General features: G+C 37.0%; 1 protein-coding gene across 5 annotated transcripts in view; it reads right to left on the reverse strand.

The window, feature by feature from the left end:
• VEGFC (vascular endothelial growth factor C) overlaps positions 1–26,371 on the reverse strand; it is a 261,273-nt gene that overhangs the window by 15,035 nt on the left and 219,867 nt on the right. For all 5 annotated transcript variants that reach the window (XM_064510992.1, XM_064510991.1, XM_026105172.2 and 2 more), the window contains 2 exons: positions 8,199–8,412; positions 7,096–7,286 (listed from right to left, as the gene is read on the reverse strand). In XM_064510992.1, coding sequence (XP_064367062.1) covers positions 7,096–7,286; positions 8,199–8,412 — 405 coding nt within the window. The remainder of the gene's footprint in view (positions 1–7,095; positions 7,287–8,198; positions 8,413–26,371) is intronic.

Genomic DNA, 26,371 nt, shown 5'->3' on the forward strand with positions numbered 1-26,371 from the left:
GTGTGCAAAGCTTGATTCCCTTCTCGCCTCTTGGGACCCTTTGGATAATCTACTCTTTTTGGCATTATGGCAGGTGCACTTTTAGTCTGAGCTCCTTTCAAGTCAACCAGGTTCCTTCCTTCTCAGCATGAGGGGATAAAGGGGAGATATCAGGAATAGACAAACTCTCCCTACAAGATGGGATTTAGATGCCTAGAAAACAGTTTTGTTTTTGTTTCTACAGATAAAGCCATACACTTCTCTCTCACTCTGGTCTAACAAAAAGAAGTACCATCACTTTGCCTGAAGTTTTAAAGCAAAAAAACCCAAATAACATATCAAGCTGAGGCAGACTTCTGGCATAGAAAATTTAAACTCCTATTGTTTAAAGGTAACATAGTTAGGCTGAGAAGAAAACAAGGTTTAAAATGGAATATGGTGGATAATCTGAATACTAGGCTGCGTAAACTAGGGCTGCTTACCACTGAGCAAGACTGTGGGCTATTATAAATGCAGTTGTTTCCCATTTCTCATGTCACAAAGAAATACAAGGGCCCTGTACAGTAAATGGCATCAAGACTTTCAAATAAAACTGAAGTCTGCTTAAAGCAAGAATTTTGTGCTAAAACCATCACAGTCATTGGTACTATAAAGAAAAAAGTTACAACTTTATACCTCTTGCCTTTGTACAGGTAAGAAAGACTAATATTCCCTTTCTAGCACAACTTTTTCCACATCCAGAGTATAAACAAGCATGCTTTAATTATCAATGTAACTTGTTACTTTATAAAACAGATCTAATATATACACTTTACATCTTAAAATAGATTTATTCTTCAGGTTCCTTATTTTTTTTATCATAGGCTCTTCAGACACTAACAGCTATTTTTATATTTACTTTTCAAAGTATTCAGATAATGCTCAATAATAGCGGCAAAATGCAGTACTTTGAAGTATTCTTTATCAGAGAGCATATCATGAATGTCAGCTAAGAACCTGTCATTTTATTTTGAAAAGAAGGCTTTGCTTCCTGCCATGTTATGATAATGCACACTTTGTTGAACTTTATTGTCTAAATATTTCTAGGCAGATTTCTATACAATAGTTTTTCCTCAGTAACCATATACATCTGTTTTTGTACTTCAGACTACTTTGATTTTTTCTAGATGGAAGCAAATAAACAGGTTATACACTATTAACAACATGGTTTTCTCAACTTAGATTTCTGCCATAAATTAATATGATAAAATGCAAACATGAACAAAAATGCATATTGTTTGGAAGCAGTTATTTTTTGAACTTTCTCAAGTAGAAAATCTAATACTTCAGACTGATAATCCTTGACTTTAAAAAATGGGAGATAAAGTCTTTTAGTGTAGACCAAAGACCATAATACCACTGCTATGAGGTCAGTTGCATCAGCCATTGGGGACTTATTTCATTACCACTGCAAAAAATTTTCAAAGATGCCACTGGATATTTATAAATATATCAATAGGAATGAAAGGTGTTTACAGACTTTATTTATGCTAATCCCTGTTCTTTTTCTGACTTTTATAGCTGTCATTTTGCACTACTAAAAACACAGACTCTAGAGACCATCTTACTAAACCAGCTTTTTGTCCAATTTATCTCAGAACATCACTAAAAGAACAGGGAGAGAAAGAAAATCTTATGAACACATATACACACCACAAATCTATCTACAGATAGTATTTTATATATATTTTCCCCATCTTAAATCTGTCTTTCAATGTAGCCAACCACAAAACACTGATCTTCAAAAATGAAGGAAGGTCCTTTTTCTTTATACACTTGGACTATGGATTTATTTTATACTTTATTGTCTTAAGATATATATTTTTATAAAGGTCTGGGCAGGTAATCACCTACCCTTTATTCTCCAGGGAGCTGATTTTAAGCAGGTTCAAGTAGGTACATTGTTGAATATCTAATGTCTTTCATACATCCTTCAGTGTTAACAGGAAATACTTGATCATCTTTGATTCAAGATTTCTTACTTCTGGAGTATGCATAATATTAAACTGCAGTTTATAGACCAAGTCTAACAGCAACACACACACACTCACTTTTACTTTTGAACATTCTGATTCAAAATTTGTTTCAGAGGAGTTGAGACAACCTCCAGCAATTTATCAAGTGATTAACACATGAAAACAGAAGTTTCATTATATATTTGAGAATTTTTACCCTCCATAGTTAAAAAGTTCTGCCCACAATAAATCATGAATCTAATATATATATTTTTAATCACTATCTTTTACAGCTATCATGGCAGTGGTGCCTCACAGACAGAACACGGAATTCCAGACTCTGAGAGTGCCCACTGCAATCTAGGGCAACCCATGTGTTTCCCCCTTACCTCACCTGTAAACTGGAGGTAACACTGGTAGTTGTGATTTGCTAGTGAAAACATTCTACGCAAGAGCTAAATATTGTTGTTATAATTACTCCCAGAATGATTCTAGAATTGACTATATATAACCAATAACCCCTTATCAGGGATCATAGGTATGTCATTAAAGAACTTTCTGGATTAATACAAAAGGTAAGATTATGTCTAGATTGCTTGTAGAATCATGTATGTAATTACAAGCAGATTTTTTTTCTGCTTGTTCATTCTTTAGATGTAACTTTTTTAAAATCCTTGAAAATCAGAGGAGGCTCTGTGCTGTACTTGAGTGAGAGGCACAGCAAGAGGAGGCAGGGAAAAGGTGGCTCTGAGCTGTTCCACCCAGGCAGGCTCGGCCTTTGACAGTCTGCAGCCTGCAAAACCGATGCCAAGGGCAACAACCCCTCTGCTTCCTAACCTTGTTCTTTCTTCAGTAATCCTTGAAAGAGCTTCCAGGCCAGAGCTGCGTGGTACTGCAGATCGCCATGTAGCAGGCTCTTTTCAGTTCCCACACTGGCAGAATTCTTCCTTTAGCCATTTACAGAGCTGGAGTGGAGAACAGAAACAAGGGTGGGACCAGAGTCTGGTCCACAACCTAGAGCTCAACATGATTTAAACCTAGTAAAATTTAACAGTAGATAGGAATCTCCCAAACCCTGACCAGAAAAGCCACCAGAATGCCTATTCAATAAAAATTCAAGTATATTCTCCCTCCACTGATCTTTTTAAGGCATGCATTTTTGATTCATGGTACTCACAATTTTCTTTAGACTAACAGGATTTAATGCCATACTTCCTTAGTCGTATTTCTACAGTATAGTATCTCAGATAAACTAATGATTAACATACAAAGTATTTCTTAGCTTAAGTAGCTAAATTAATTTAGTCAGCACTATCATTATGTTTGCCGATGCACTGGATACTGGCACATATGAAATTACCATTCTGATCAGTGAATTCTGAAATATAAATGAATCAAAACTCTAATTTTCCTTTTAGGATGAGGGAAGCTTACCATTTGAGATATTTTCATAGTATATGATTTATGTATGATTTTTTCCCCCAGATTTGTATTAACTACACTTATGTTTTTCTGATGGACTGTGGTTTATTTTGGCGGCTTTCCCTTAAATTGATTGACTCTCAGTTTCCATGACTTGTGATCTTTGCACTTCCTAAAGTGTCAGTAAGGCAGGCCATATATAACCAGCAGAACAGAGCAGAATGTGTCTAGAGAGATTTTCAAACTATGGATGGACATAAGGCTGTTTGATTTAAAAAGTCTAAACATCTCTCTACTGGAAAGAAGGAAAATGAGTTATTTGAAAAATGGTATGTTATCATTATTTATTTTACTATTGCCTAGATTAACTGCAGATCATATCAAACTTTTTTGAAAAAATGTAAGGATTTCATGGCTTATGTATGAAATGACAACAGATAACTCCTCTGAGATAATACATTTCATATCTGTTTAACATGCTAGGGTTCCTTTCTACTTTTTATATTTGAACTATTTTTTTTCCCAGAAATTTTAACAGAAAACTTTTGGGATTTATATTGATTTATCTCCTACTAATAATAGCACTTACTATATCATTACATTCATCAGTCTAACACAGAAAAATGCATGGGAAAAGACATAAATGGTAAAGTTCAGAATGACCAAAAATTCTTGTGATACATGTATCTCCAAACTGTATAAAGGAACATCATGTATATCTCAAATATGGCAAACAATTTCAAGCTGTTAGCCTGTTTCCTGTGAGAAAAACTCCTCTAAATCTAATTTCGAACTCTTTGGAAGGATGTTTTCCCCTGAGAGAATATGACTCTAATCATGAAGCAAGACGATTTAGGACCTTTACATCAAATGATCTGAAAAGAGCCAAAAAACTGTTTATCCTGCCAGCCAAGAGAAAGAATGGAAAGAGATGGCTCTTTGATACCTCCCTGCTTCCCTTCACCCTATAAGCAAGTACTTATAGGTGGGGTGTACACAAAGTACAGTTGAGGGTCAGGCAGTTGTTGCACCAGGTAGTTCCAGTCTGTGTAACAGTTCCTGCACCATTCATACGCCATGGAAACAGAACTGATACTTGATTAATCACAGTTAAAAAAAAAAAAAAAAAAACACAGCCAGCTCACCCACAGACTTTTATTAGATAAGCCATCACTTACAAACCTGGACTATTACAGCGTCATGCATAAAGAAGAAGAAAAAAGACCTGCTGTGCTTTATGAATTAGCCTAGGGGTCTCATTTTCATAGACCTTATCTTAGTGCCATATCTTAGTGAAGAAATTGTTTCATTTCCCAGCCATGATTGCATAAACACCCCTTACCAACTACAGAAACAGTTCTTGTGGAAAAATAGTATTAAAATCAAAAAGTGGAATACTTTTCTATTTTTCTTTTAATAAAATCAAGTAGCTAGAAAGGAAGAGAACAGCCAGCACTGGAGAACTGCTGACCTTTTTCTGGACCACCAGAGTGTTCCAGAAAACAATCTGGGAACATCTGATCTAGTCCACTCTCCTGCCAATCAATGATTTGTTCCTCATAAAAATAATTTCTATGCTTAGCTCTTTTCCAGTGAGATTTTAATTAATTGTGATGAAAGTTGAGATCAACTTTCTTTAGATTTTAATGTCTGGAAACAATGCCAGGGTTTGCCCTCATAGTAAGACCCAACTCTGAAATTCATTTCCCATGAGGCACTTTTTCTGTGGGGCCAACAGATGAAGTTTATGCAGGTTATCTTATGGAGTTTATGCAACAAAAATAAAGCTAAAACTATGATGACTTAGGCAAACACAAAAGATGCCTGGTTACTAGTCATTTGTTCTCATTTCATTCAGGAAATAAAAGGATAATAATTGTTAGAGTAAATGTGTAGGGTTTATAAATTCCACAGAAGTGTCTTGAGTCCAATATTTTTTTCTTCCTGATGCTCATTTGATATAGGGTAAGCTGTGTTCACATAACACACAAAAAATACAACTAGACTAAGCTCTCTTCCTTTATAAAGGTATTTTTAAAATTGTATTCTGCCAAGGACCAAATAAAACTGGAAAGCAGAAGCAGGATAGAAAACTCGAAGATAAAATGCTTGCTTTTGCTGAATAGGTAAGGAAACAAAACAATGGTGTTGCCTCTTCTTTCTTTCTGATGAGCCCTTTAATATTTTCCTCTTCAGAGTTTCTCAGTCTTTAACTACTCCTAGTACTTTGTTGAAGACATGATTATCTTCACCAATGACATTAAGAAAGTAAACAAGCAAAAAACCACCACTACTAGTATAAAATTTTTCTAATAGGCCTAAAACGACTTTGCTCCACAGAGAGGAGTACATAGGGATTATTTATCCCTAACTGACATTGTGCTCACAGAACAGGAAATCTGTGCTACATGCAACCTGTCTCTGTAACTAGATAATCCTTTATTCGGGTAAGCTAAACTTTATAAATATATTTAAAAAAAAAAAAAGGTCCCCAGCTGTTGGTAGCTATGTTAAAAAAAAAAAAAAAAAAAAAAGTGTTGTAATTTTCTTTGTTCAAGCTATTTAAGTTGCATTATCCCTATGCTCTATGGTTGTCCAGTACTAGCTCACAGTCAGGACTGAAAATTCTTGGTAGAAGATACCATTTTAGATGGGAGGGTTTGGTGAGAAATGGGGGCAGAGGTAAGGTGTATTAAAAAAAAAGTTATTTTTTTCTGTTCTGATCATACTTCCCATTTCCTAATCCCCTCTCAAGAAGATTCAGAGACATTCCCATGTGCTACCATCCTACAGTGGCCTTATGGAGACATACTGCATCTTACCAGAAAGAATCTATTTGAAGAAGGAAGCAAAGATTTATACTAAAAATTAGCACACTTCAAGGCATCAGAAAGAAGTGGTAAAAAGCAAAAACACCCCTCCACCAACAAAAAGCCTACCAATATTCAGACAAAATAAAAGTAGCCTAGCAAACAGTTTGAAAAGCAAGACTATTTTTACATGATGTTTGAGAGAGGAGATGTTCTAAGATGATGTGGTAATTGCCATAACTACATAAAACAGAATAATGCATTTCTGTTTTTCCTTAAAAGATGGCTGACATGCTCAATGCATAATCTCTGCATACCCCCTTGCCCCATCACTATGCCTGAACCAAAAGAATTAAAAAAAAAAAAAAAAGCACGCACACCTGGGGAAATTATGTTAAGAAAAATAAACCCTGAACAACTATATTGTACTAACATCTCTAAAAATTGTAAAGTTGACTTCCTAGAAGTAAAGAAAAGCTACATCTATGGCTGTGCATAGATGCATGTTATCTATGCAACACGAATCCTGTTCACACATGTTATAATACGGTCTTCACTAACAGAATTACAGACTATTTTTCCAGAGAATGCTTGCCTCATGCAGCAGGCAGATGGTAGATGCAAAGAGAGGATAGAATTAAGTTTCACAAATAATCTCAAAACTGAGAGCTGGACATCATAATCTATTTTTTTTTTAAATGACAACATAATATTGGTGGAGGAGTGTTAAATATTATTTTTCAGGCAGTAGTCTCTTCAGCTGTTTTTTCTATGTATTCTGGAATTGATTTTTTTCCTTCCCCATAGTAGGAGAAATTAGGTTTAAAACATGCATGATCATATACACATTTGTAAGGACCACTTTGACTGTAATAAGAATGAGAACTTACTGTCTTGCTGATGTAATTTGTGCTGATATTCATACACTGGAGTCCTTCACTATTGCAGCAACCTCCACATCTGTAGATGGATACACATGGGGGTTTAAAGAAGGTGTTTGTAGTTGCTCCAAACTCTTTTCCCACATCCACGCAAACTTCACGTGGCATGCACTGAGTTTTTCTCCATTCAGTATCAATACCTGCCAAGTTATATGGAGGTTCATGTGTTATAAAGCAGCTGTTTAAAAATAACACTCCTGCAGTCAATTAGTAGGGTTTTTCTTTTTAAGTTTAGAATCAGAATATGCATCTATAAGGTCACACCCTTTATTCAGTGAAATACACACCTTTCTAGGTTAACTTCTAGCTAATTTCTCTTCACAGGGACATGCCATGTTGGAGCCAGTTTTTGATAGGCAACTCAGCGAGAACAGAAATTTCACCTAATGCGTACCTTAAAGTCTGTGTTAAGGTACACGATTTCAAAAATGATGTTGAAAAACATGCCTCTTGCAAATTCTGTGGTCACCTGCATGCAAACACTTGCTCAATTGTAAAATATAATTTTGTCCAGGCCACCTGAAACACTAAGGGACATTGACTTTTTTTTTTCTCATTAGAGTATAACAAGACAAATGCCCTCTTCTAACGGGAAAAAGTTATAAGCACATCAATTGGCCTCCTAAAGCAGCAATACATAATAGAAGAAAGCATTATCAGCCTTGACTTAATTGCAGAAAAAGACCAAAACTGATTCACTTTCTGCATCCAATTATTAGTGCCCTCTTGCTTTCTGCAAAATCTTTACAGCCTCTACAAAGCAGAAGGATTCCTTGTACCTGAAGACAAACACTTAACTTCCTGTATCTATTGTGCTGAGAAAATAGTATATCCCCTTCTTATAATGAAAGTACCAAAAACAGCTATGTGGAACAACTTATTTCATTATGGAAGTTTCATAGTCACGAATTTTACATTATAGCCATTATATCAAATCAAACTTTTGAGGGTGGTATACTAGCAATGCTTAGCTATTAAAATATTTTTGACACAACTGACAAGTCTTTGAATTTTAATTTACTGTGTCTTAAAACATATTTTCCTTTACTTACTTTTCAGGATCTCTGCATTATAGTGTGCTGCAGCAAATTTCAGTGAATCATCTGATCGTGTGTCAAACCTGGAGTGTTCCCTGTTGTGCTGCCAACCTCCTTTCCTCAGTTGACATTTGAACATTTTCCAGTATTCTGGGTAAAGTACTGTCATGAGTTCATCCACACTGGACACGGACCGCAACTGCTCTTCCAGGTCTTTGCTTGCATGAGCCTGTTAAAAGTTACATGCAAGATTAATTACTTTTTCTCTTACACAAGTTTTGCTGGAAACTAGCTTGAAAAACAAGTTGTATACTGTAAAATAAAGTCTGGCTCAAAGGGGTTGTCATTACAAAGACTGCTATTTTTCAATCGGTGATGACATACTTCTATACTGACAAATACTGAAATGTTTTGATTCTTTATCAAGCATGTACTGCAAAACATTATGTGTGTGAGAAAGGAGCGCTAGAAGTTAGTCTATACAAGTACAGTTTGCAGGTTAAGAAAATTAATTGCATTTTTCTTCTGGACACAAAATTTTTTGTAATAATTTTTTGAATGTTTAAACCCCCAAGCATTTAAATGTTATTTAGCATCATATACGCTTATACTGACACCAAATTTTTGCACATTTTCCCAAAGTCGAGAAAAATAAGAACACAGAGAAGTCCAAAATGATGAAAGCAAAATTAGAAAAAAAATAATTTATGCAATTTTGTACCTTTTTAGGGAAAATATTAATGAGCGAGTTCTCATTTTAGAGCGCTGAGTCTTAAATTCGCAGGAGCTCAGGGACTTTGATATCTTTAAGAATCTGAACTGCGCACTCCCAACACTGGTAAGACTTTCAACTGAAACTACACTTCTTAACAAGTTTTTTCAAGAGTAGTCTCAAATCTTGTAATCATACTTTCCTATTTGTTGGCTTTTGCACAAAACTCCTTGTATTTGCATTTTTCTAAAAGACAATGACTCAGATTTACATTCTGATTTCTCATTTACTCCAGATTCCTGGAAGATTCCTCTATACCCTTAGCTGAAACAGCATATACTCCAAAGGACTCCTGTGAATCCCTGCTCACCCTCTCATCCATAAATTGCTGACTTCTCAAAGGCCTATAAAAAGGGCGGTAAGTAGAAAAAAAATTATACAGCACCTTTAGTCACCTTCTCAGCCTCCATAGCCCTTAGATGGCGGTATGAGACACCCTATATAAAAGTATACTTTGTAAAAAGTGTCTTAACAACTGGCTGTAGCTTCTGTACATGTTACTAGAAAACTGTCACTACGGTCCAGGAAACAGAAGGCTGTAACAGTGTAAAAAAATATGCCTAAAACAGGAAATACAAAGCTATAGAAATTAAAATTCAAGATTCCTCATCAAACTCTACTATCGACAGAAGAAGAAATTCTCCCAATCAGTGACAAAGCACCCAATTAGCTTTCTTCCAGAGAGCATTACCTGACTAAAACAACTAGTCCTGAGCTAGCTCCTCTGTACCAAAACTGCTACTTCTCTCACAGACAACCAAAACAGGACAAAGCGGCGCACAGTGTAGCATCCACTTTCTCATCAGGTATCAAATCCAGGAGAAATGAATGCTGTGAGTCTGCCTCACCTGAGACATCTGCAACTACAGAAGCCAAAGTTAATGCAGATTTCAAAGTCATTTTATAGGCCAAAGTGCTAAGGATCCAAACAAATGTTTTCATTGAAAAGCCTCTCTAACCACAATGGTGGATGACAGACTACCTTGTCCTGGGAGTTATTAACATTCAAGCTATCAGCCTCAAACCCGTGCACTCAGAGGCCTCACGAAGAGGGTTCATCTCTGAACCAAGCTGTCCGGCAAGTAATACCTTGGCTTTCAGCTTTATTCAGATGTGAAAAGAGTGGCTGCCGAGGGGCCGTCTGAATCATTCAGGTAGCCTCATTCCTACCATGCTGCTTTCCAAGGGCTCTGCAGCACGCGGGTAACTGGGTGCCAGCCCATGAACCGGTGCAAATGCCCGTGCCCTCCACAGCGTAGCAGCCGCGTGCCGGCCACGCCACGGGAACGCACGTGTGCACAAGGTCACCGGACGCAGGCTGCTTGCATGCCCCGTCACAAAGCTCGATGCCAGCCCATTACATAAAAGGCAAAGAGCTGGAAGCTGTTTAGTAATAGTGGACTTGTAATAGCTGCACCCTAGCATATACCAGGGTGGCATGGAAAGAGAAAGGGAGCTGGCACATGATGATGAATTCCTAAATCCTGTGTAGCCCACCATAAGCAAAATGTTGGCTCTTGTTGATTCAGACACTCAAGGCACAGGCCTAAGTCATCAGAAAATTAAGTACTGAAACTCAAAATTACTTAGTCTGTAAGAAGCCAGTGTAGGGCACAGAAAAGAGGTTACATTTGTTAAAAGAAAAATGCTTTGATGAAATGCTCTCTAGCCAGGAAATCGAGTTATGTCTTTTGCAACTGGAAAGCAAATTCAGTATCCTCATATAAAATATGTCTGAATAAAAGCTTAAAACCTGAAGAAATTAGTGGCTTCTGAGTTAACAAAGTATTGCTTTCAAATGTATTTCTTCATGGATTTTCCAGGGGTCTGTGTGTTACGCAAATGGTAGAGAAGACTGCCTGCAATTTGAAGTGCTCATTTAATAGCACTTCATAACCAGGCATGAGCATACCTCTTAGACAGCACAAGAGGAAAACAATTTCTGCAGCAGATGCACAAACTTATTTTTCAAAAATGAAACACCATTATTCCATCAGAATTATCTTCTGCTTAGTTTAATAAAGCAATTTTCTTGTAAAGATGGCTTCAAATCAAATTTATGAATACACTGTAGAAAACCAACCCAATCACTAGAGGGCTTTTGTTCTTTCATCTCTCCAGACTTAGCAAGAAAAAAAGAAGGAAAGCTATATATGTATATTAAATATTGTCTGCAGTGCCCTGAATTAGGAGAAAAGACTAGGAAATTAGGTTAGTTTTTGGTATATGTTTCCAGTATTACCTTGACACAAATATCAACGACCTTTTCCTGATATATTCACAGGAAGCCTGCCAAAGGCATGCATTTTTGAACTGCTGCAAATTATTCTTACGTGTGTCAAACTGTTCAAACGAACACAGCAGCAATTTGCTTTTGGTATGACAATCAAACTATTGTGGACATGAACAATTAACTCAATCTTAAATTCTGGTTAACTAGAAGTGTCTCCTACATATAGTAAAAACATCAAATTGTTAAAGATTATTTAAAGTGAGGTTCTTAGTTTTTTAAGAAGTGAATAAAACTACTTTTCTAAGTATAACAGTATTGCCTGGCAATAGAAAATTTCTGCTTCATCCAAATTTTGATTAATTTCATAAAAGCATGCTGACTCTATCCCTACTTTCTGTTCCAAGTTCTTTGCTCTTTCTTAAATTGTGTATAGGCTTTTAGTGTAGAACACACACAAAAATTATTTTAAACTTCAAAATGCAACAGAAATCAAGACTTTAAACTTCAGAAATTTTGATAAGGCACAAAGAATATAACAAGAAAAAACATATACTACAAATCAGAAGAGCTCTTATTTTTAGCAATCTTATGTGAGATCAAAATAGTGAAGTTTGGGAAGCAATACGGTTTGGATATGCAATTACTCACGCTGTGCTGGTTATTCCCAAATGTAATCTTAAGTTTAAAATAAAATCAATTAATATTAACCCTAACAATTGTTCTGTTGCCAGAAAGTAACATAACATTAACAAATGTTTTGATAAGAGCAATTCTAAAACTTTTAGGCCCAAAATATACTTTCTGGCAAATGTAAACAGTCCACCGATTTTCATATGAATCAGCTGCAGTGCACTACACATGAAATCCTGGACCAACTACTTGACATTTTACAGGAGAGACATTCCAGGATGTATGCTCTACCTTCAGAAGAAAGCAGAAAATCAGTGCTTGCAGAGGAAGGAATCTTCTCCATCCCATGTATTCTATTTTCTTTTCTTTTTATAAGTCAATTAATGGCTTTTTAGGGTTTCTGTTTTGTTTTGCCCTTTTTAAAAAAAAAAAACAAAAAGCAAAAAAGTCACCACACAGGCCTTCGATTGGCCAGTCTACTCTTCTGGTTATTTTTACATATTACCAATGCTGTCCTGCATGATCACTTAAAACTACCAGGAGTTATACTCTGCAGGAAGAGCTTGACTAAATCTTTGACTAGCCAACCTCTGCAACAAGATGGCTGATGATATTGAGCAAAATAACAACTTAAAAATACAAGAATGAATAGAGAATGCAGTAAAGTCAAATGTGCTTCATTTCACTTCTTCCAGGTTATTTCATGATGAGCAGGAGAAAGTGACAAATATAAATAAAGTAGGAGGGCTAGTCAACAAGTTTTCTTACACTATAAATTATTTAATTTAGAAACATCCTATTCTGTCACAATATGTTTTCCATCATGTGGGATTCCACTGCGTGGTATGTCCAACTTTTCATAAAATTATTGTTTAGACACAGAGGGGCAGGATATCAAGTAAGCTCTTCAACTATTAGCAATATGAAATCTATAATTTTCCATGCATGACGTTATTTATCTTTCACATGTCCCCAGTGTCCGCCTCTATTAATAGCAAAGGTCAGAATACTTAATATTTGGCAGATTACATGACACACAATTGATAGCTCAATGTGCTATAATGGTACTTTATGCATCTGCTCTGATTATAGTTGTCAGTTCATTTCATTTTCAAGCATTTTGTTGACAATTCTTAATAGGAAAATTCTGTCTATAAAACCTTCCATTTTAATATGCTTGTGTACTGCATTTATTGACCAACTGAAGTGTATTAAAAAATCAAGCAGTTAAATCAGAATGTTGAAACGAACTGCAAGCAAATGGAAATACTGCAAAAGAAAAGTATGTATAAACATTTCACTTACATAATATTTTACTGCAATTTTCACATATGTCAGCACTAGTGTTTTGGAAGTTGATGTCAGTAAAAAAAGAAATATTCTAATTAAAGAAAGTACCTCAGCCATACCTAACAATTAAAATCAACTTTTTTGAACATCACAGACAGTCATACTGCAATAGACCCAATTTTGATTTCGTACGCACCAGTTTGGCACTAGTAAAATTGAATGGGCTGTCCAGAACTGCAAACTTTGAAGTTGCCATTGCATACAGTAAGAAAACAGTGCCTTACTGAAGTGAAATGGTAACCCTGAGCATCAGTTTGTATTTCACGTTAGCTGATATAAGTAATGAGACTACTGCAGTTATCTGAACTAACCCAAAACGTTATGAAAACAGAGAGATTAGAATCGGTCGGTGTTCCAAAGAACTTACAAACCACACCAAACATTATAAATTAGAAGGAAGGTGTAAAATAAACAAACATGCTATGAGATACATTGTGTTGTAAGTGACTTTTATTCTTTCCGGCATTTTAAAAACCAAGAATAACACCAGGCAAAGGAAGCAAATAGAAGAAAGAGAATGTAGAAGGTGAATAGGGAAGGAAAAACAAATGACTTTCAAGAGAGATTTGAAAGGGAGAGAGTTTGATAAAAAGACAGATAGGCATTGGCTATGAGGAGAAACTTCAGACTATAAAAGTTTCACTTCTAAACTATAAGTCACATTTTTTCTTTGGTCCAGAACATTCTTGGGTGGGAGGGGAGGAAGACATGTAAACTTCAAGAAAACCATCCTAGGCTTATATTATTTAATATTGCTATCCTAATCATGAGTACTCAAGGTAGTTAGCAAACAACTTCCACTTTATGGGATATCCAATTTTTATATGAGTCAGCATTTTTCAGGAAGTATTTTATTCAGGTATCTCTGGAATACGCTGAAACAACTTAAGATTATAGATATGCAAAGGAACTTATATTTGGTCCCAGAGTCCCCCATGTAGCTGCTGCTGGGATTCTGAAACACACTTCTTGGCTGGTACTTATTCCCCAAGCGCCTGCATTCCTGAATGGTTCCCAGCCTTCCCTAACAAAATGTCAGAAGTTTCATACTTTTAATGTAAATTACTTATTAAATACCCTTTTTGATCTGAGTCCAATTTCTCTGGGAAAGGGAGAGAAAAATCATTCCTCCCTCCGTAGAGCAACTCCCTGCTGTGCTTGCTGGTTTCTTTGGAAGCACGTCTTAGGTGGCCAGTTCTCCCAGGTTTCTGTGAGCCTGTGCAATGAAGACATTGCTGTAGAGGACATGGTATCTAATACAGAAACTGTAGAAATTGTAACGCAACAGTCCTGTGAGAAATCCAGCCAAAGATCTAGACCTTTATTCTGCATGTGCATGCACGTGCGTAGAAGTGGGAACAGAAAGGATATTAACCCAAAAAACGCCATCCTGACTGTGACAGAAAGTAAAAGAGGTTGGTAGCATCTTAGCCAGACCCTGAATATTTACATCTTCTCTTGAAGCAATTTCATGACTGGATTGTAGTAACAGAAAATGTTTTGTTCTCACGCACTTCAGCCCAATCTTTGAAATACGCGGTTTCCCAGCTATAGTCTTCAACTTGCAGCCAAGTAAATCCCTGCACAGTATTACTAGGAATACAGCAAGTTGTAATTAAAAAATAAATTATGAAAAAATCAAGCCCATTATCAATAGGCGCAATTCACTATTCAGGAGCTTGCGCTAGATGAACCCACTTATTAAAGGTCAAAGACTACTGCTCCTGCGCAGCAGTCATGGAAATTTGTGGGATAACCATTCCTTGTTAAGTGAAGCTGCGCCCGGGTTCTTTAATCGATGGAAAGATTAGTACCAAAGCTTCTAACTAGCATTATAAATAGGTTGGGAAACAATAAAAGATTACTGCTGCTGAAAGGTTTATATCTGACTAAACCCTGGAGACACTGGGCAGCGTGTTCTGTGCTAGATGAGATTTCTGTGTTATTTTCTCGGTCATCCTTGGGGTACAGTGATTGCAGTGATTATACCTGGGTCACTGTGACTAGGTGTACGTCCAGAAGAACGGGGAGAACATTGCGATGGTTGCTGTGTTATGTAGGTGGCCAACATACAATGAGGTACCAGGGAGCAGATAGGTAGCTGAATGAGAATTCCTGTGCCCTCTGCAACAGGTTCATCGCAACCTGTGAGTTGCCAACTGTGTATGCCAGGCTACGAGGCATCTCCATTTGCACCACATTGCAGTTCTGTAGTTCTACAAAATTCAACACATTATAAAAGTAAAATGTTGATTTTGAAGTCCAATAACCAGCTTTTAACAAGCATTAAGGAGGAAAGTGAATCACACAAATGTGAAGAAAACTTGAATAATTGAAAACTGAACTTTTTAATCAAAGTCTGGTTATAAGATCTTATTCTCTTAAAAACTGAGAGCATATTAGTCATAAGCAATTTCTTTTTACTGGTTTGAATCTGGAAATTTTTTTAAATACCCTTCAACCTTTTCTTTTGCTTGGAACAATCGGACTATCTCATCAAAATCAGTACACAAGAATAAACTACCATGCCCTTATAATAAGACTGTTTATTTTCATTTTTTATTAAACTTTCCTTGATATTATCATTACTTTTACTAGCAACTGCCATTAGCTCTGTCAGTAAAAGCAAACAAATATGGAGAGAGTTTTTGAAGAAAACCATTAACATGGTAAAACTGCAGTTGTCTGTCATCACTTCAGCACATGTAATACAGGCAGTGAAGAATTATAATAGCTTCTCAAAATCAAGTGGAGATTTACTGGATTGAAAGGTAAGAGATAATTCCTTTATTTCAATTTCAATGCCAGCCTATTCTGGGATACTGCTTGAGCACAGGTTACATGCTATGTGAAGACATCCTAGACCCTAATTACTAGGGTGACGGATTAGGCTTCCGGCCACATATCAAATGACAGGCTTCAAAAAGGCACTAGGTATAATTTTTATATAATATTTTCTATTCTAGTAGTCAATACTGAATACAAAAAGGTTTCTGTTACAGCTGGAGTAAGAAATTGCTTATTCCTAAGAATGTTTCTGAGTTACGCTGAACACATCACAAGAAACCTCACTATTTTGAGAGTAGTCTTGAATTCGACTCTCTTGTTTATTCTCAAATTTTTAACAATGTGGCTGTTTGTAAGGCAGAAGTATTACGTGAACACATCACCTCTTATCACTGTTGTATAATTTCTCTCATTGCTAAGTAACTTTCCTTTTCACCAAGTGTTTAAAACACTATTTAAAGCTCTGAGCAAATATAATTAATCCATGGTCTAAATATTTAGCAACAGGTCACCGAATTTTCTTGAATTAATTATACTTTTAAAACAGTTCTTAAAAATAAATAATTTCACAGACCATGAAACAAGATCAATTGCATTTCAAAGAAAAAGTTGAACTTTATTCCTAAACAAATGTCTCAATCTAATAGGACATGATTTCTGTATTGTTTAACAAGACTTGCACAGTTTACAGATCTGTACAGAAATATTAATTAGAAGACCACCTACCTTGTCACATTGCCTATTCCAACAAATATTCCAACTATAAACATAATACACTGCTTAAAGCTCACCAAAAAGCTAAAGAATAACAAGTCAGTTATCAAACAGCAATTCCAGTTGCAAAATAGCTGTTTCAAATTATTCTAGGCACTTTCTCTATAAATGAAAAATGAAAACGGCAACAAAGTTTCTCAGAAACCTGTGCATTTTATTCAATTCTCAGGAGTTTCTAAGTATATTCCATCAAAAATTATATTATCTGATTCTTCTATCTAGCATTATGTATCTTCAGTTCATTTTACACAAGTCTTTACAAAGGAAAAAAAGGTCTATTTGGTATCTTAAAGTAACAGACTAGACTAATACGTGGCTAACATATTGCTAATTAAGCTATTACATTTTAAGATTTCATTAACAAAATGCCAGAAAATGCTTTTTTTTGGTTTTCAAAGTTGGGGTTTGCTCAAACATTTTATGTACAGCTTCTTTGATAATGTAGGCATATTAAAGAGACCATCTGAATCTCATTAGCATGAGGCAGGCACAGAACGCAAAGGACTTGCTATCCAGCGCCCATTTGTGCCCATTCTGATAATCTCCTTTGAAACTTGTTCCAATCTAAATTCTGTATGAAACATTCTTGGATCTCTTCTGTCTTTTTATCATTGACATCTGTTACCGAGAAGTTATACAGAAATAAAAACACTTGTTTAGACATTGAGCCTGTAATGTTTTTGCTCTGTGCTTCGATGCTGCAGGAAAAAAGCGGGCAGAGAGAACCAGACAACAGGGAAAAGCACTATCCAATCTTAATCCCAAAATTCCAAACGGATTAGAACAGTACAAAGAGAAGAAGATTTATTTTCAAGCCTTTAAGTACAAGACTACACTGAAGCAGTTTAAAAACAAAAGGCAATAACAAAACCCTTCACTCACACACAAAAGCATATTGTTCTATTAAAAGCAAACTATTTAAACACAAATAAATACAGCACTTTAACATTCAAGCAGTATGGAACAGTCTGGCATGGAAGAACAGCATTTATTCTTCCTTTGGTGGAAGAGCCTGCACCGGTTGCACTTTTGCAGAGACTGCAAAGAGCAGCACAGGTATTCCTCCTCACCGAAGGAGTGGGGCGATGCGAGGCATCCCGCGGCTTCCCCCGTGTGGGCTAACCTCCTTGTAAACTACAGGATAAAAGGTCAACAGCTTTGTGGAGCTGCCACAACCCTTCTGTACTGGAGGAGGGAAGGAAAAAAAAAAGAAAGAAAGAAAAAAAAAAGGTCTTTGACTGATCATGAAAAAAGAAGTAATGCTAATGTATCACTGAAGGAGAAAGCTCATTGTACCATGGGAAAACCTGACAGGCATTAAGAGATTTGTCAGCAAGGCATGAGAGATGGGAAAAGGCAAAAGAATCTTTGAGAACGGCAAATCCTAGAACCAGACTGGAATTTGGTCACAATTCCCTTCTATGCAACCACATCAGGACAAATGTATGTTGCCCATTATTCCTGGTTTTAATTATTCTCAATAGTGTATTGTACTGTAATGTTACTTAAAAAAGGTCAGGGAACATTAGCACTGTTAAACTGAATCAATCCTAAATTATACTGACAGGAGACATTAGGTAATCCAATGCTGAACACAGTGTTACCAAAAGACTTTCCCAAGAAGGCCTGACTGTAGGATGAAGTTTTTGCAAGCACATAGTTTCTAAAGTATGCCCTGAGCTATCAGGTTCCACTGGACTGCAGGTATATAATCTCTGATAAAAGTTATCATATTGCATCTTCAAAATTGTGATAGTGCCATTAGTTGAAACTTCCCCTATAACATATTGCTGAGTTGCCTGAATTCTTATCCAGGCCCAGCAACTAACAAAAAAAGGGATTTCAAAGTAGATTAAAAGGAGGCACACAGTTAAAAAACGTCAACAGAGATTCTAGTTACTCAAAGTCTGTTGGAAGATAGAAATTAAGCTCATGCACAAATCTTACTGTTACGCTGAAATATTTTCTCATGTTAAACTTTTTATCTGCTCTCAGAAGCAAACGATTATTTTAAGCAAACCTGGCCACAGATTCTTTAAGGGAAAACTATAAGTGAGCAAATCCAGTCATCATGTTTGGGAAGGGAAAATGGGAGAAAGCGGCAAAGAGATTAAGGAGCGAGAGTGGTGAGAACCCAGGATGGTGCAACCTAACACCCACTCTCAGACACAGAGCATCTTGAGAGTTTATTCTTTAGAAGAAAGGTACAAATCTGAGATTACAGAAGGACTTGAAAGTGCAGAAGGCCTCTAATCATAATTTATATTCTAATACGAAACTGAAATGCAATTAACTTGGAGTAAAGGGCTCTAGTCTTTTCTGGAAAAAATAGATCCTATTACTCAGTATTCTCAAAAGCTTCCAGGAATTTTTCAGATTGTGCAACTTTTTATCCAGGTTTTAGCAGAAGAAAGTGTCAAAACAGTAGAATTTATGCAGAAAGAAATTTCAATTTCTTTAGCTCTACCAGCAACTCTTTGGGAAGGGCCCTTTTTGCATATGAAACTACTTTCGAAAGCCAATCTGCAGAGATTATTTACAGTGACTTGCATATAAAAACATGATGGATTTATGTGCAGGCAAAATTAATGTGGTAGGATTCCTTTGACTTTTTTCCCCTGCAACTTATTTTGTGTACCATGAAGCACACCCAAGTCTTTGCAGGACCACAGTCCTGGAAATAGATATTTTTCTGCATATACTTTTTAATACCAAGAGTCTATTGTAGTCACTGAGGTCATCATTTACAGGACTAAACCATTCTCTCTGTTTCTGTGCATGTTTCTAGCATTTCTTCTACTGAGAACTGCAATTTCCTCAATGCTTTGAGACATACGTTCTTGTCAAACAAAGGAAATTCAGACAAAAGGAATGCATGTCCCATTAGAATAACTGACAGTGTGAATGACACTTCTGGTATGCTGAATTGAATTTTGGTTTAAAATAAAATGTATTGTTTATTTTTAATTTTATTTGAACTAGGATGGCGGAAGAGAAAAAAGAATGCAACTAAACGAAGTTTAAGAACATTCTGTTTCATATTCAAGTAGCTTAAGCACAATTATAAGAAAAGGCTTTAATGTCGCTTTCTGAAAGTTTATGGTAGATGCTGTTATTTATTTTTATTAATTTACCTGAAGGTTATTTCCCTGCCTTCCATTTCTGAAAGTCAGATAAATGTCAACCTATATTATTATTATGGACAAAAACTGAACACTATCTGTTAAATTCCTGTTTTACCAGAGAAAGAACTGAAAAAAGAGTGTAGAATTTTGCTGTTCCATAGGACTCGGATTTTAAAAGTGTAGCCTTAGTCTGCATCTCTGCAATTATTTGCATTTGCCATTTGGACCAATTAGAAATTTAACTAATGAATCTGCAGGCATAATTGCATTTTTTGAGATTTAATTAAAATTGACTGCGCCTTTAAACAAATGTGCCGAGATGCTATGGGTACAGCTAATCACAGGCACAAAGGCCCAGTCAAGGTCAGGCTGCAAGTTTGTCTCTAATTGCCCAGTTGTACATTCCTTGTTCACCCAAATCTTCTACTGACTTCAATGGGATTTTTGTTTAGGGAGGATTACAGGATTTTTCCTCATAGCATATTTAAGCATTGCATCTATACATCAGTATGTGTAGCATGTTCCAGTCCCTAAGGTCACAATATCTGTAGTTTTATTAGCTCTTAATATTGTGTTCAGCTTTTAAAGTCTTTCATCCCCCACCTTGTTATACTTGGCTTTCTTTTCCTGTTCCCTGGGCAACATTACCAGATCTTTAAAATCTGTTACCTATTGGTCAACGTTTGTCCCATTGCTGTTACATTTTTCATTTCAAAAAAGACTAATTTGCTTTTAAAACTGATTGATATAACTACTGTATTAGTCGGTCTACTGAATCACAGAGACAGTGTTTTTCTACCGCAAAATCTTTTTCTTAAATTCTTGTTACAGTTCAGCTCCTTATCAAGCAGCGCGGCGATTCTTAGACAATCCGCCCAAATGCCCATCATCGCTTTTGTTGACTTCTTTAAACATTTTTGCCTGACACTGCATGTTTGCATGATTATTTCTCAATTCCTTTTTTTTTTTTTTTTTTTTTTTTTTTTTTAAGATGTTTACATCAGGTCTCCTGCAGTTCTTCCTTAGTTTACCCCACAAACTATGTTCATAAAACTTCTTTTCCCCATCATTAGGCAAACACTACAGTCTAGACAAAGTGCATGCTATCATTTTTTATCAGACCAGCTGTACTATTCAAAGGCAAGGGTGTTTCTGTGTTGTCAGTTCAGGCCTGTTGGTCTCTTCCTCATCCAAACTGAGTGCATGAGGAAACCCAGACGCAGCTGACAAGCCGGTTCATGCAAGGGCCTGCTTCAAACGGTGCAAGTGAAGTGCCCCAAGTTCGGCTCCAACACAATCCCAGCTGCTCTTGCACCATCAGAGCCCTCCCGCCACCCTTCTAGTGCGCTGAAACACGGCCTCCCACTATTAAAAAAACGGGCAAAAAGAATACACACACCCACAAACCTCTCTGAGCTGCAGAACCCCCCAAAACAACGACAAAAGCACTTATGCGTCAGTCAGGGAGGCTGTATGGGGCGCAGGGCACCCAGCCCAACTGCTGTGCCGGGTGCGCGGGGTCAGCCAGCTCCAGGCACTATTATGCTATAGCAGCAAGGACAAATTCAACCCACACCCAAGCAGTCTGGGGACTAGGGTTTGCTCTCTGCTATGGTCCACAAAGGCAGCGTAGATACAGTCTTCGTTTCCTTAAGTAACAGGTAGAGATACACAGAGGGCCACCTTTTCCAAAATCCTGCTGAAGCCCTGGCCCCTCCCAGAGTAAGGCCTGGCCTCCTGCACATGGACTTCCTGGACAGCGGAAACAGAGCACCGAAGACCTGGCGCCAGTGCGTATAAATCAGGGCACAGTAACTCCCCGTGCAGCTGGTACCGCAGGCAAGCCAAGCAGCTTCACGTTGCCATAGCTTAGTCTGATAAGTTTATTGCTCCATCTCAATTTTCTGTTGTGTTTTTCAAGGTATTTCCCAGGGAAATTTCTAGGATACGGTGGGCTTTTGCACACTATTCCCTCCCCAGCAAGGGCTTAGTGAAAATGTAAGACCTCAGACTCCCCGGCCAGCTATATCCTCAATTTTCTGCTGGATGAAACAGAGAAGTGTTAAGAGATGAAACTATTACAGATCACAGACTCAGCCTTTGCTACTACAAGCCTTTCAAGCAAAATACCAAAAATAATCCAACCAAAGCTGGTCAGGTAGAAAGCCAAGCACTACCTGGTCTTACCACTGGAAAATGTTACTTCTCTCACAGCCTCCAAACTCCCTCATGCTTCTCATCCTACCTCAACTCCCTATTATCTATAATGAAATAATTTTCTTAATGATATCTTCTCTACTGTTATAGCAGAACACTTTCTATAAAAAGAAAAATATCTGTGTTAGAGAAATATGTGGGCTTCATAGTGGATTTTCAAGAGAAACTTGGCTATTTAATTTACCATTTGTTCTTTCAACAAGGCAGACACGCAGGTGAGCACCGAACATTTTGCTTGTTATATTAAACATCGAGATTTTAAAAACAAATTTTTCTAACTCTTGAATGGTTTTTAAAAATTTTGTCTGATGACTTTTCATATAGACTTTGTTTCTTTACAGGTCACTTGTCTTCAGCCTATGCTGGTCTTTGGGCAACATCAAATGTTTTTGTCAGCCTCAGTTTTGACTATTCATTTCTGATTTGTGAGCAACACATTATCTGTGTGCAACAGACTGAAAAGCTGTGAGTTAACAGATTGATTTTTCTTATGAGGCCAATATGCTAACAGGTTTTCCTTAATAAAGCCTCTCTTCCATGAAATTTTGAATTATAACATTTTTGAAGAGTAGAAAAAGATACTATACTTGCTTATCTATATTTTTATGGTTATACACATACCACCTACAGGTATTTTCCATCCTCTATTGTACGCAAAATTCAGTAGAATTTCATTGGCATTTGAACAAGACTTTTTGAGCAGTGTGTGAAAGGACAAAATTTCTGATTAGAACAACTAAAATGATACACTGGGTAAAGTATATCCATTTAATTAAAAAGTCACCAGTCAGTTGCAAGCAAAAGAACATCTATATCAATGCTCAAGATTTTTCAGTTTGTTTGAAATCTCTATGAGAGTGATAAGAATATTATTTACTTGGATGCACGTTCAAGGTTACATTATGTTCCAATGCAGTGTAAATCCGTCACTGCCGACCAATGCAGGTACCTGTATTTTTCATACTAGAAAAAAATGCAGCCTAGTCAGGAGATTTTATCAGTTATTTACTTTAAACACAAAAGAGACCTTAACTCTTACTGATAAATAAGGGACCCAAACTCAGTGCCAAGTTTGAGACACTGCTACATGGCTCTGGTCAGCAGTCACAGCCAGGTGTAAGTGTGGACTAAGCAGAAACAGTAGTTAAATTTGGATTGCTGGGCTGCTAGCACCAGCCTGACCACTGTACTCTCGTCCCCTTGGTACGTTCAGTAGCAGTAGAATGGACACCTGATTGGCAGATGATGCACAGATCAGTAGATGCTTTTTGGCTTTGCATGAGAACTTATAATTCTACTTCAATCTTCAGTATCACAGCATTACATCTTATTTGATAGTAAGAGAGGTCAGATAAGAACTGGCAGATTGATTCAGTTCAAAGGCTAGATTGCTCTAATTTAAATTATATTGTCTTGCTATTCTGTCTGTAAGCAACAGAGCTCACACATGGAGGGATGAATCAGAACTGGACAACCCAGTTTAAGCAAAGTAACTAGCAGTAACAAATAACAACATATTTTTAAACTTAAAATTTTTATCTTTTCTGTGAATTCTAATTCCTATTTGGCTAATTCTGACCTTCTTTCAGTAAAGTTTGCACTAATCCATGCTAGTTTGTAGTCTACAGACAGAATGCAACAGAAAATGCTTTCCCTCTGAAAGATCCAGATACATCTTCCCATTCTCAGGCTTTTGGAGATACGTAACAAATACTTCTCCTTTAAAGATACCTGTTTTCTGCTCCATATACAGTGACCTTCCTGAGCTTAATTGCAACATCCTTCAGATCATTTCTAACATCAGACACCTAAAACTCTTGTGAACTGTCTTTAAGACCAAATGACACATGTATTAAAATCTGTCTTTCAGCACTGCCTGCCTGTACAACGTTACTATTTATGCCTACCAATTCTGCCCACAGAGAGCCTCCAATGCTGTCAAATTCAGCACGTTTCTGAGTGATAAACTCACCTGAAGTAGCTTTGGAGAGCACATGGACATTTCTTATGTGAACAGCAACACATCGTGATATTGTCTGTATACAAGTTTGGTGTTCAAACAATCATTGCAAGGAATATGTGGGAGAGGGAGCAATACTGTAAACCTCCAGCTCCTACAGCTTTGCCTAATGGCAATACAAAACACCACATCCACTAAAACATGGGTTTGAGCATCACTGGCAAACAGAATTACACCTATTTATTAATACATTTCTCAAACTTGAAACAATTAAATTTCTGAAGAAACTAACTGACAAGATCAACATTCCTGACTGAGGGTTTTATATCTGCTAATAATAGTAAAATGGAAGTTACCCTTATTATCAAATCCTGAATCAGCAGCTACAGCATATTACATAGATGTTGATCTGCCATTGTATTTAGAATGATTCCCTCAGTATTTATACTTAATCTGGGTTTCAGAAAGCATGGGCTCTCCTAAATACAAGCAGATGATGTCATAAAGCATACATTCACACACAATAAATGGCACATTATCCCAAATCAGTATTTTTCTTACAAGTTTTTTAAAGGAATATTAAATAGACAATATAGTATAGTTGAATCCGCCAATAACGTAAATAACCCAAATAAAGTACAACTCCTATGTAGTACTATATCTGCTCTTTCATAATTTAAGATTCATTTCAGATGTATTAGTGAGTCACAAACTAGGCAAAACGTTTTATGTGAAAAGCCTGGTACAGTGTGAGGAAAGAGTTAAATAACTGGAAAATATAATCTTCATTAAAAATGTCCCCCAAATGTAGCTAAATAGGTTAACATTGCCTGCAGCCTAAAATTTGTGCAGCTATTGCTTATTTTGTAATGCAGTCAGGTACATAAAAAGTGTAGGTTTCACAAATGTAAGAAAAAGTTCCTCTGAAAAATACTTAATGTGGCATAAAGACATGGATTTAGAAGCCAGAAATTTTACAACATTGCTAATGTTTGTAGCTTCTACTAAAGGTCCAGATTCCAGAGTCATGCAGTTACGAGAAAATCATGGCTTTAAAATATATCTGTGCATCTCCTGATAGTGAACTGCAGTTTTAAAATCAAACCTTTAGAGGAACAGAACCACACCACAAAACAGAAAATGAACCAAATGTTTGTATGTTCTGTTTTATACCTGATTCGCAATTACTAAATATTTGAAGATGGCAATAATGCTTTAAGCATGCAAAAGCCTGGATTAAATTTTAGGCGACAAATGCTTCTTAGCACATGAATTGCTGCAAGAGGCTCTTCCTTCCCAGACGAAGGACTTCACACTTATCTTTGTTGAATTTCATCAAGTTCCTGTTGGTTCATTCCTCCAGCCTTCCTAGGTCCCTCCTAAAGGCAGCCATGCCCTCAAATTTATCAGCTACACTGCCCCCACACATCTTTTATTTTGGTGAATCCTGCAAACCTTATGAGGGTGCACTCTGTCTCCTCCAGAATGCACCCTCTCCTCCTTCTGTCACTGATAAAGATGTAAAACAGGACAGGTTTCAGGAGAGGCTCCTCAGAGCCTGTACTTGTAACTAGCCTCCAGACCCATTACCCTCTGGAACCCAGTCATCCAGTTTTTTACTGTATGGTTGTTCACCCATCCAGACCATAACATCTCAACCTGAGTACAGGAATAGCGTGGGACAAAAGCCTTGCTAAAGTCAAGGCAGAGGCTCTGCCTTGCCACTGCTCTGCCCTCATGCCCAGATCTAGTAATTTCATCGTAGAATGCAATCAGATTAGCCAAGCATGATTTACCTTTCGCATATCCATGCCAGCTATTTATTCCCAATCCCTTTCTTCTTCCTGTGTCCAGAGATGGCTTTCAAGAGGACTTGCTCCATGTTTTTCAAGGACTGAAGTGAGGCTGACCAGCCTGCAGTTCCCCCAATTGTCCTTTCTGCTCTTCCTGAATGGGTGCAATATTTGCCCACCTCCTGTCATCACAACCTCATGCTAATTTCATGACCTTTCAAGGAATGATAAGCAGCAGCCTTTTTACGATGCAGCCCAGCAGGTCCCAGGCTCTTGTATGGATCAAGATCTCTGAAGAGTTCCTCTCTTCCTTAAACCTTGCCTCCAGGTACACTGGCCTGGAAGCCTGTGTCAGTGAGGGCGCAGACAGAGAAGGCATCAAGTACCTCAGCCTTATCTGCATCCACTGTCACTAAATCACCTCACTCTTCCTGTCCCACAGAAAGTCTGCTTTTTTTTTTTTTCCTTTTCACTGCTAGTGGAGTAGCAGAAGCTGTTCTGCTTGCCCTAGACATCCTTGTCACTTTGAGTTCTAGCTGAGCTTTGG

Source organism: Dromaius novaehollandiae, chromosome 4 (genome assembly GCF_036370855.1).
Source record: "Dromaius novaehollandiae isolate bDroNov1 chromosome 4, bDroNov1.hap1, whole genome shotgun sequence".
Taxonomy (NCBI): Eukaryota; Metazoa; Chordata; class Aves; order Casuariiformes; family Dromaiidae; genus Dromaius; species Dromaius novaehollandiae.